The sequence below is a fragment of the Oreochromis aureus genome, linkage group 12, assembly GCF_013358895.1.
Source record: "Oreochromis aureus strain Israel breed Guangdong linkage group 12, ZZ_aureus, whole genome shotgun sequence".
NCBI lineage: Eukaryota > Metazoa > Chordata > Actinopteri > Cichliformes > Cichlidae > Oreochromis > Oreochromis aureus.
The window spans coordinates 20,549,824-20,561,785 of record NC_052953.1 but is presented as its reverse complement, the minus strand read 5'-3'; the positions used below and the strand labels follow the sequence as shown (position 1 = coordinate 20,561,785).

Here is an 11,962-nt window from a genome sequence, read left to right as displayed (position 1 = left end):
TGTACCAGACCTTCAGAAATGTTAATCCATGTGTAAAATGATAATGTGTGAACTCTGGAATAAACAGGAAGTGTTGGCAGACCTTCACATTTGGGAATGAAGTCAGAAAGCTTTTCTGTGGTGATAGCAATTTGAAACATTCAAATATATACAACAAAACATTGATAGAGTCATTACTTTCTCCAGCTGTCTTTTTATAAATATAAATAAAACATCACAGCAAAAATGTCTAGCACAATACAACAGGCAAGAGAAGGGGAGCTACATTTATGGAAAGGCTTTAAAATGCAGTGTGAACAGTAGAAAAACTGGTGTATACTAACACTCATGTTCTCATACAGGCTTTCAGTCTTTGCTTGGCAAAACCAGATACTTGCAGTCTTGCTTTGTCTTTCTTACAGTCGTCTCTTTTTCACTTCTTAGTGAGTTTTTCTGCGGACTCCAGGTGGTTCTCCAGCTCTCATACTTTCAGTCGGACAGAAGAAACCAACATTTAGGGTTTGATTTCAGGCCTCCTTTAAAAGTATCCAGACAGTGGAATCTATTAGAAACAGTTTGGCTGGTTCAGAGCAGGGCAATAGGCTTGCTGTTAGATGGTGCTCCCATGTACTGGGAAGACAGGGCATCTTGGGAAGCGTAGGAGGTGTAGAGCCCCGTCACCTGCACGTCTGACAGCGACAGGTTTGCGCCACTGGAGACGGGAGGGAGGTTGGCTGTTCCCAAGTCACAGTCTGATAGTCGGAGAGGCGAGTTACTGAAGGTGCCTAAAGCATCCAGGTTAAAGCTGTCGTCCTTCATTTCTTCCCACAGATTACCTGAGCACATGGATGGAGAGGTTGGTGTAATCATGTAATGACACCATAGTTATCATGTAAACAAAAACCAAGCCTTAATCTTAGAAGAAGTTGTTACCTTGCAGGGCAAAGTCCATGATGCTCGGGTCCAGAGCGTCCACCTCTGTGTGAGCGTCACCTTGCATGTTGTAGAAATCATCAGGGGGTTTGTTGGGCTGTTGGGTGAGCGGACTGTGGGACAGGTCGGGGACTGTGTGGAGAGGGGGAGTCTGGGCTGGGGCAGGGGACATGGGGGCCAGTCGAGCCTGAGCCTGAAGCTGGGCCTGAAGCTGGTGGTGCTGGTGCATGGGTAAACATGGCAGGGACAGCGTGACTATAGGTTGAGGTTGCATTTGGGCTGGGACTGGCAGTGGGAGGGCATTTGGACAGCTGTTCAACCGGGTCATGCCTGGCTCTAAAGGCTTTCGTCTGCAGTTCTCTGGGCGATCTGTGATCAGCTTGTCCAGCTCATCTGTAAGGACAAAGACAGGCTGTCAGGTCAAGCAAAAGTGTGGCCTGGTCAGATTTGTGACAGACCTGTTGCCTCATTAACTGTTTGGCCTTTTACATTTAACAAAATACATTTCTGACCAGGGTTAGCCATGCTGCGCCGAATGGCTGGGAGGTCCTTGCGTTTCCACTTCTGCATCTCTTCTTCCATCTTGTCAATTTTGGCAGGGTTCAATGCCCATAAGCAGCCCTTACGGGATGAGCTGCTCGTCTTATTCTCCACCTTCTCGAAGCATTTGTTTAAGGAGAGGTTATGTCTGACTGAATTCTTCCATCCATCAGGTGCAGTCTGCAAGCAAAGAGTTAGAGCCGCTTCTTCTTATTTATGGGCAAGTTCTATTTTAGCCTTATTTGATAATATTCAGAGTACAGTACCTTGAAATAAGGAAAGTGTTCCTTCATAAAGCTATAGATCTCACTGACTGGGAGGCTGCCAGTTTTGCTGTTCTTCAGAGCCATGGCAATCAAACAGCTGAGGGAGGGGACAAAAACACATTTTCAAGCTGACTGAGGTAGAAATATGAAAACTTGCACACTTTGCAATTCATAAGTCATAAATTTTGTGCCAACAGCTCGAAATATTTAGTTAATAAGAAGTTAGATGTGCATATTTTTATTTTAAGTAAGGTTTTGAGTGCTGACCTGTAAGAGTAGATTGGCTTGGGGAAAGACTTCGGCTGCAGCTCCTGTTCTTGTGGAGCCAGGCGAGGTTGTGTGAATAGACTTTGGTTGTTGAATGAGACATTGCTGTAGAGTCCACCAGTTGTACACTGAGAGAGAGAGAGAGAGAGAGAGAGGTGTGAATACTGAGGACCTGATTTTTTAAACCATAAAAACGAGTATTTTCATTAGCTTAACGTATAATACCTGCTGTCCAGTTTGGCTTAAAGAGTACACCTGCTGGGATGTGGGTTGGTAGACTGAGGTAGGGCACTGGTATCCTGGAGAAGGCAGCCCATTCATTGAGAACGGAGACATCTGGGAAATAAACATGGAGATGGGTCATTTTATATAAAAGTAAGAACTGTCTAACATAAAATACACTTTCTTACTGTCCTGTGAAAACTTACATTTCCACTGTGGGTGTTGATGATGCTGATTCCCAGAGGGCTGTGCTGCATATTACTCTGGAGGTGGAGCATGGAGCCCTGACTTGTGGTCATAGTCATGTTGTTCATCTGACCTGTAATGACAAACAGATTTCAGAATTCCCTGTTTTTCATGCAGATGTTGTGCTCATGAATTATTTGGGAGACATTTTCTGTAACCAGTGATGGTAAAATGAAGCTCAGTAGTATTTATACCATACATATGAAGCTCACATATCAAGGTATGTGTTCAGAAGCAAAGCTCTGACTTTTCTTTACACTGACATTATAAAAGGAAGTTGGTGAACCTTTCTCTGGTGGATGTTTAAAAAAAAAAAAGACCAAAGTTTTACATGAAGAGCTCAGGCTACTTTAATCTGGACCCTGGTGTGGAGTTGATTGGATTTTATCCTTATATGGTAGAGAAGGAGGCTGGGCTTACAAGCACTGGGTTCTGTTTGTAGAAGCCAGGCGAGGGGCAGCCAATAAGGAGAAAGTGGACTTGTTAGGTCACTCTTCTTGAAGAAGAGATCAAATCCAAATCAGATATCAGCTGAAATATGAACCATGCAAAACTACTCTAGTCAGTTTCCAGAATATGAGCCTAACAGGGCGGCTTTAAAACAGGATTTAGTGCTACATATGTCATTTATAGGCCTTTACAAAAAAACAACAACTTTACTTTGACAGAGTGTCTGGTCTTGTTTAGTCAACAAGTTTATACAGGGCTGAGGAAAAACTGAGAGTTTAGACCTGATCACCATAAGTATCAAAACATTGTAATCTCTAAGATTAACTATTTCTGTGTTTGTAGATTTATAGATGGGCAATCCCCAGTGGCACCAAAGCAACCTTGATCTTTTGAGGGGGTCCTCTATAACTTTGCAAAGAAAACAACGAACCAGAAGAATCCAGTAGCCCTGATCTATCCAATCAGAGAGTTTTATCAGATTTTGAATGTTGCACTGTCCCCTCCCTGTCACCTTACCTGTCTGTTGCTCCAGCAAGCTGCCCTGGGAGGGCCGATTGCTGTGGCCTCTGCTATCAGCCATCTGCTGCAGCCGGGGCACATCCACAGAGGTGAGCCATGACAGAGACTGCAGGTCCCCAGGGAGATCCTCCTCCCTCAGTTGGGAGGGGTCCGTGGTCAGAAGCCTTCAGGAGGGGAGGGAAGAGGGGGAGGTTTGCAGGGTTAACACGGCTGTCAGCCCAGACACACACAGACCACAAGTGGAATTTAAATCTAAACACTTGATGCAACATCCTGTCCTTCAGACAAAACCTCTATAATGAGTCTGAATGTGGGGTACACAGCGATGAAAGCTGCTCGGTGAATGCGTATTAACCATTGAGGATTTACCATAAGAAGATTACCTACAAGTGTTATTTAACAGTGACAGTTTTAATCAACAAGGAGGGAGTTAAATACGCTTTTCATTCAGAGCAAATCATCTGTTTACATTATCGTGGATTTTTTGGTTTCGTTGTTTTACTCGAGTGGCGCAATGATCTTTGTGTCCCTCGCCTTTTAATTCTGGATTCTTCTGCTATGCAAATTTAAAAAACAAACAAACAAACAAACAAAAAATCATTTCATACACATTACTTTTCATCAAAGAACAGTTTTCAGTCAATCATTTAATACATTTAAACTTAGAAACTGGATTAATTCAGGCTTTCTGTTTGACCAGAGCACTACCAGTATCAATCAACTTTCAGTTATTGTGTCTTTTATTATGGCGAGCCCTGAAGAGAAGGAAAGAAAAGAGAGGAATCCTCTTGAATCCTCTCCAGTCTTCTCTGCACACACACTTACTGTGCAAGGGTTCAGTAATTGGGGTCGCTATGACAACACATGCTATTCAGTTACTTTGTGTGTCTGTGGACAGTGCAGGAACACCCCCCCGCCCCCAATCCCTCCATTGACACACACCAAATCTCCTAATAAAAAAAATCAACCCTGTGTCAGGTGACCACGGTCTCGCCTTAGCCATTGGCTGAATCATAAGTAAACAACGCAAGAGATCGTTTGAAACATGGGACAGCAGCACATGTTGCCTGCAACAGTTGGCCTTGTCTATTGAAAAATGATCACCTATTGTGTCCTAAACGACAAATCTGCCCAGTGGCACGTGGCTCCATTGTCTTCTCCAGACCCTTCCTTGATTGTCTCTGTCATTTCTTTTCTTTACCCGCCCTTGCATTAATCTGTTGGAATGACAGCCCTCACATAAGAGGGACAAATAGGATGCCATCTGCTTCCCTGTCCCTTTCCAGCCTCTATCCCCACAGCCCCCCAACCCCCTCCATCACCTCCCAGCCCGTATCGGGGAAATCAACGGAGCCTCAGGCCAAAGGGGGGGCTGCAAGTGTAGTTTGAGGTCAGGGTTCTATGTCGGCCATCTGAAAGAGTGACATCATTACGGCCAAGAATCAGCAGCGCACGTTGTCAAACACCTTGCATCCACATCCACAAAGGTTGAAGCTAGTCAACCTTTCTTTGTCCCCTTTGTTTGTTTGTTTTGTTGATGGCTGAAAAACAAATCTTCAAGTACAATTTCAGAAGCAACAAAAGATGCATCAGCAATTTTGTAGGTTTTCCAGAGCTGGTCTTTTACACTTTTGCTTGAAGAAATTTTTTTTTCCTGCAATCATCCATCATCTGTGGAGAACAACTACTAATAAAAACCAAAGAATAGATGACACACTTAGGACATTCCCACTTCCCTTCTTCCCTCACTAGTCAAGCATAGAAAATGCTCGCTGATGCAAAACATGTTGAGCTGGTGTTTCCATCTATCATCCATGTCTTTGCAGAAATTCAACATCAACACTGTGCCTCCCCCCTCCTTTCCTTCCTCCCCCCATCCCTCCTTTTCTAATTGGGAGCCACTTGTGCACACTGGTGACCCTGAGCGCCCCATCTCCCCCTGAGCTGGCAAACCAAGAGGTTCAGGCTCTCCGTGCGCCGACAGCGGGAGTGTAAACAGAGCTGATGGTTTCTGACAGATCCATTCAGACTGAAAATCATTTATTCTTTGGGATTTTGTCCCTCTCTCCTTCTTCATGCAACCCCCCATGCACAAAAAGAGCTGTCCATCTACCATTAGATTAAACACAGTGGATTACAAAGTTTGCTGCACAACCATTTCAAAATCATAAAGTCAGAAAAATATGGATTTGATCTATTAGGGACTCTTGTAGTGTTTTATATAACAAGAAAAAAATAACACATTATTTAAGGCTAAAATTTTGCAAACTCTTTGTTCTAATATGGCTGAAGATGGTTTTGTCCTACCTGTAATCCTGTGGAGACGGATGATGTCCAGCATTCTCAGTTATTCCTGACATCCTGGAAGTTATTCCTCCTTCTATCATTTCCTGTGATATGTAGTATCTCTGCAGTAAAATAGGCTAAACAAAAACAGCATGCACTTTAGTTTGTGATTTAGTGAATCTTCAAGTGTCAATTAACAAACTCTACAGAAATAACATTTTTAATATAGATAATATTGCTTAAAATACAAGTAAATAAACATGAGCACGTGCAATTGTAGAAAATAGAAAGTTGCTCCATGTTTTGAAGGTTGATTAAAGGTTTGATAAACAGCTAATATAATAATAAACGAAAGCATAAAATTAGCGTTGGTCACCTGCATGCATCTGAAGCTCAGTTTAGTGTTTCTCAGTAATTAGATTACAGAGTCAAAAATATGTAGATTAAGCTGTTTATATATTTTTTTAATTAAAAGAAAAAGCCCACTGCGCTTTTGTACCGTGTGCTTTACTAAGTACACAGTACAAATGTTAGTTTCAGTCTAGATTTGAGTGGTTAATTATAAATCCAGCTATAGAAATTACAGTTACACACTAAAAATCGTTTACATGACAGCTGGCTTCACACAACTAACAACTCGACAAAGACTGTGATGCTGAAAGAGAGAAATCAGGAAAAGAATCACCTGTTTTTGGTTGATACTGAAGAATGTGAGAGCCGCTGCTGAGCCCCTGTACTGTATTGCACTTGATTCTCGAAAAACCGTTTTTAAATTTCCCTCTCTGGAGCTGTCCAGCGCTCTGACATGCGCAGTGGAGACCTCAGCGGCGCTCCCACTGGTGCGGGGGGCAGGATCCCATGAGTTTGACAGCTGTTGTTAATGCAGTGTCTCTTGTAAACCCTTGTAACATTCACACTTCCAACAGCAAGTGCTTAAGTAGCAACGTGGAGAGTTTATTTTCTGTTTCTGTGGATTTTGTGCGCTCGCAGTGCGCTCCTTAATACATCCAGTAGTCAAACACACGTTTGTTGAGTCAAAAGTCAGGCTATACTCGATCCATACACCGCAGTCTTCTCATTGAATGATTATTGAACAGACGAGCCCCTGTGCACTTTTTTGTCCAGGGGTACACAGGTGCGCTTAGAGCGTCTCAGTAAAACAAAACACACCAGTTCAGGCCTGAAACCTGTTCAGTTAGTGTTTAAAAGTATTTTTGATTCCAGCTGAGCAAAAAAAAAAAACCCCAACTGAAAACAAAAAATAAAAAAATAAAAATGAAATCATCAACGATCCATTTTGCTCCACCTGTCCTCCTGCGAGGTCATTCCCAGTAACTCCTTCGTGCGGGTCTTAAGACGTTGTGAGTGGCTACTTGTGGTGGTATCTGTGTATGTGAGTGTGAACTTTTTTTTTTTTTTTTTTTTTTGGAAGTACTTGTAGATAATTTGCTTCCCGCTGCTGTGGCCGCGTCCTGCTCCCCTCGGCAGTGGGAAAAAGACCCGGGGAGGCGGGTAGGGAGGGCAGGGGCTGCAGCAGGAGGCGGCAAACGCTACTTGTCTGGAGACCAAGTCTACTTAAAAAAAAAAAACACACACAACCCCCGCACACAAAAAACTGCGGCTTGCACAATTCTGTCCTGGTCTGGTAGCGTATTACGACATACTTTTGTACATTACATCGCCGAGGATGAATTTTAATTATCGAGGGTGGTTTCACTGAGTTCTGTGCATAATGGAAAATACAATTAATAAAAAACAAACAAACAAACAAACAAAAAAGCTGAGAACTGTATAACTTTGCATATTATGAGAAATATTTGTGACTTTCTAACTTCTTAACTCTTTCTCTGTCAGGTAGCCTATGGTTCTTTATACCAGGCTCACATTTGAAACCAGGTTGAGATTAAACTGCAGCAGGAAATTAAAGGGGAATTCCTTAAAGTCTGCAGGGAGACAGCAGTAGGCCTATCAGCCCCATGGGACTCTACAGATGGTAAATCTGCCTGTCACAATAGGCACAATCAATGATTACATGCATGAACGTAACGGACAAAAACAAGACCGTCCTCACAGGGCAGACCTTGTAGGTCCTAAAGCCCGTGGGTTTATTATGTGGAACCAGGGGGACGTCCACAGAGCAAGGTGTGCTCAAACTGTGTGAATACTACCAGGTTAGTGTTGTTGGTGTGATGATGCTTAAAAACTGACACTAGATTATAGTTTGACCTTTGGAATCAGCGTCCAAGAGTCTGTTGGATTATACAACACAAACACCTCATGGCATCTGGAAATGTGACAGCCAGTTAATAATTTCAGTGTTTTTATTTCACCAAAAATGCCAAAGAAATTCTCAGACGTGAAGATTTTATGCTTTTGTTTAAGTTTGCTAAGCAAGCAGGTTTATGTCTTCACTATGGAGACATATTTTATGTTTGTTATATTATTATTGTTTACGCAGCTCTGCAGAGCCTGGTGTTCAGGAAGTGGTTTTCTGAGCTCTGCAGATAAAGCCTTTGCTGGTAACATTAGTGGTTTCTAAACTGACATTAGTAGTAATACTTACTAACTTAATGTACCCCCCCCACACACACACACACAAATCCACTTCTTATTCTTTAATCTAATTCCACACACTGATCAGTTTCAATGACGCAATTTATTTAACAACTTCACTCAGTACCTTTTTGTATCAATAGTCAATAGTATAGTATATTAATACCCCATTGTGCTGATAATTTACCGCTTAGCATCCTTGTTTATTCAACATACAGCTTTACCTGGCAGTATCCCCATCGTGCCTTGCTATGGCAGTATTGCTTTTCAAGTTTGTGGTTCTACCATTTCAGGTGCAGAATCTCTTTTTTCATTTAAGGTTTTGACTTGTTTCAGCTGTTCCTCTTTGGTGTTGTATTTTTCTTGTGTTTTCTGTTTGTTGAATAAAAATAAGGCATTTTACTATTCCTCCCCATTCACCTGTGCATGCCTTTTAATGCTGATTTTAGTAAAATGTGGCTTTTTAGCTAATGGCAGTGACCTGTGGGCACCTGGGAGGCTGTGACCTGGCTCTGAGAGATACATACAGACACAGTGCTGCTAACTGCACAAGGACTCCCTGCAGCTCAGGGACTCAGAGTAAATGCTTTCCTCTCTCATGCCTGTTCTGGAGTAATGGGGAAACAATGGGATCACGGCCTGAAGGTTGGCCTTGTTTGTAACCCGTGTTTTTGTCTTGCATCAAGTGTTTACTCAAAACACATCAGCCTCTCTGAGAACGAGGTCAGCTCACCCCTCTAATCACCTCCACAGGCAGAGACTCAGTGTCCCCCAGAAGAGCATGTTACCCAGAGTGACCCTCTGGCCATACAGAGGAAGCGGCTGTCAGCCACACTTAGCCAAAGAGCAACATCAGTGTCCTGCCAAACACTTTGTTTTCCCACTAAAACCTCCACCGAAATGGAGCAGGAGTGTTCAGGTTGCCAAGCTGTGAGTTGTCTTGTCAAAGATCATCAGTTAGAGATTAAAAAATATTTTTTTTGTTTTTAAAGATAACCTTTGGGGACATTTTATGTCTTTGTTTGAGAAAGCAGTGGAGAGAGGAAACAGGGCGAAGAGACAGGAGGAAATGGTTCAGCCAATCAAGACTCACTGCTCAGAGGCTAATCTCCATGTGGTACTGGTATACGCCTAACTTGCCTATTGTGTTATTGTGCTTTTATACAAAACTTATATAAAATACACATATATAGCACATGATGAGAAAATTGAAGGAATACGGTTAAAACTCCTCACACAGCTGTTCTTTACACATCATGCGCACTACACTCATACCTATATCCCCACAATCACCCCGTAACGATTAGCTTGGATAATATACCTATAATTGATTTTTTTTCTTTAACAGACACTTAGTACAGGGATGTCAAACATAACTCCCAGGAGCCAGAAGTGGCCTGACAAAGACTTCAATCTGGTGAAAAATGTGAAACACGTGTATAACTGTATTTTCTGCTTTGGCTACATATAAAAAAAACATCCCACACAGCCATTCATCCTACACTAGAATAAATAAGTAATAGATGAACAATGAAATGACAGAAAGGCTCTTGATTTTCCACTATAGAAATGTCATTTTTTACAATAGGTACACAATTAAAAAAGGCATTTTTCTCTCCAGCAGATGATCATAACAGCTAATTATTGGGTGCTTTCTGTGTGATGTCGGTGCCTGAAGATGGAAGACACAAACTCTAGTTAAGATAGGGTCTAGAACACACTAATTTAAGACAGTCTTTTAGAGTTTTAGGTATTCTACCTATTGTAGAATTAGTTTTTAAACTATCACAATGTATGGTGGCACTTTATACCATAGAACGACAAATATGAAAGTATTAAAATTATGACCTATACGAATACATTGAAGTAAAAGTGACTAAATGCTTTTTCGGCTTTGTGGACACTTTTTCTGGTGATAGTATGAGTTTTTGGTTAGACTCTATAATACGGCCCGCGACTAAGGCTTTAATTCCCCTATAATGAAATGGAGTTCCATGTATTTTATTTGAAATTATGATGTAATTATATTTACTTACAAATAGTTAAAGGTAGGTACACTAAAATAAGGGGGTAACAAATCAGGTTACAGGACACAAAGACATAATTTTACTGTAAGTACATTTAAATAGTGCGTAATTTCTCTGTTATTTAACATTAGAACATTATACTTATGGGGTGCAGGCCATGTTATAGAGTGGCTTAACCTTGACCATCTTTTAGGTGTTTTGCAGGAAAGAAGACACTCATTAAACTGTAATTTTAAGTACAATGTAATAAAAAAGGACAATTGAATAATAGAAAATTTATAATGAATATTATATCATAATATAATATTATCATAATAAAGCTTTTCTGCTATATTTTCAGGAAATTACACAGTATTTAAAATTACTGACAGTATAATTTGTGTCTCCTTTCCTGTGAAATACTTGCAAGTTAGGCAAGGTTAAGCCACTTTATGACATGCACCCCAAAAATATAGCATACCAGCACCAAACCACAGAGAAATTCTGCTTTACTTAAAATGACTTACAGTGTCAGTGTAAACCTGACTTGTTACCCGCCTGTAATAGTTTACTTGTCTGTAAGTACTTGTATGTAAACATTTTTCTGTTGTAATTTTTAATAAAATATGCTTCAATTCCATTTAATTACAGGGGTTTAACATCCTCATATTATAAAGTGTTACCTAGTTTTTAATAGCAACCATCTGTTTCTATTGGGGTGAACAGACGAAAGGTGAAGCTGCAGTGGTTTGACAGAGGAATGGTGACTACTGGTCAATCACACATTCCCCTGCAGCTCAGATCACACCATCTTCTTCTCTTCTACTCAGCAGGTGACCTCTCTGGACAGACTGCTGAACCCCCGCCCGAGTCCCGCTGTCCTCGAGGATCACCTTTTTTATTGACCTCTAGTGACCTGTGTCACCCCCAAAGCCTCTGGTCTGAGTTGAGGTCAAGCCTTTTTCATGCCCTAAAGGGCTAAAGATTGAGCAAAAGTCCTCTTGTTTTTCATAGCTGATTGAGTGCAAAAGAGCTTCATTTCCAAAAGAGCTTTGATTTAGTTTTTATGTTGCACAGCCAGTACATGATGTAACCACTGTGGATAACAGTTAGACACCCATAAGTCAAGTTTTATGAATTGCAATTAGCCCTTGTGTTGACCTTTCTAAGTGGAAACATGTAATGTGTCAAGTGTAATGCAATTAGATATCTACAGGTACATAAAAAACGAGGAAAGAATAAGAGATCACAATTATAATAGATAGATAATAGAGAGTTATAATGATGCTATCTATTCTTTTTGGTTTTTAAGAGAGACAAAAACAATAATTTGAGAAAATGCAATGCAGGGTATGAAATAACCTCACTGACCCAGAATTTTGGGACTAAAGTAATGACGGGGCCCAGCGTTCGTTACGGTGCTCTGAAAAATTAGAATAATGGACTATGAAAGAATGAGGAATCCAAAGAAAAGGATGGGGGAAGAAAGAAGGTATTTGGGGAAAGAGGAATAGGAAGACAGAGAGAGAGAGAAAAAAAGGGAGGAGAACAGTGAAATGGACAGAAAATAAGAAGAAGAAGAGGAGAGAGAGAGGGGGGCAGCAGTGGTGTTATCATCAGCTCTCATTCTCAGCATGGAATCTATAATGGGAAAATCAACCTCTCTGACTCCTGTGTAATTGGATTTGCCGCGTC

At 41.2% G+C, this 11,962-nt stretch overlaps 1 protein-coding gene across 1 annotated transcript; it reads right to left on the bottom strand.

Moving 5' to 3' along the window:
* Nucleotides 1-17: 17 nt before the first annotated feature.
* Nucleotides 18-7,134, bottom strand: foxn4 (forkhead box N4). The gene is made up of 10 exons (XM_031755304.2): nt 6,394-7,134; nt 5,730-5,845; nt 3,420-3,586; nt 2,414-2,526; nt 2,211-2,321; nt 1,986-2,113; nt 1,719-1,815; nt 1,425-1,632; nt 913-1,305; nt 18-815 (listed from the first exon to the last, which is right to left on the bottom strand). Exons 2-10 carry the CDS (start codon nt 5,807-5,809, stop codon nt 565-567), a joined length of 1,548 nt encoding a protein of 515 aa, XP_031611164.1. The 5' UTR covers nt 5,810-5,845; nt 6,394-7,134; the 3' UTR covers nt 18-564.
* Nucleotides 7,135-11,962: the final 4,828 nt, after the last annotated feature.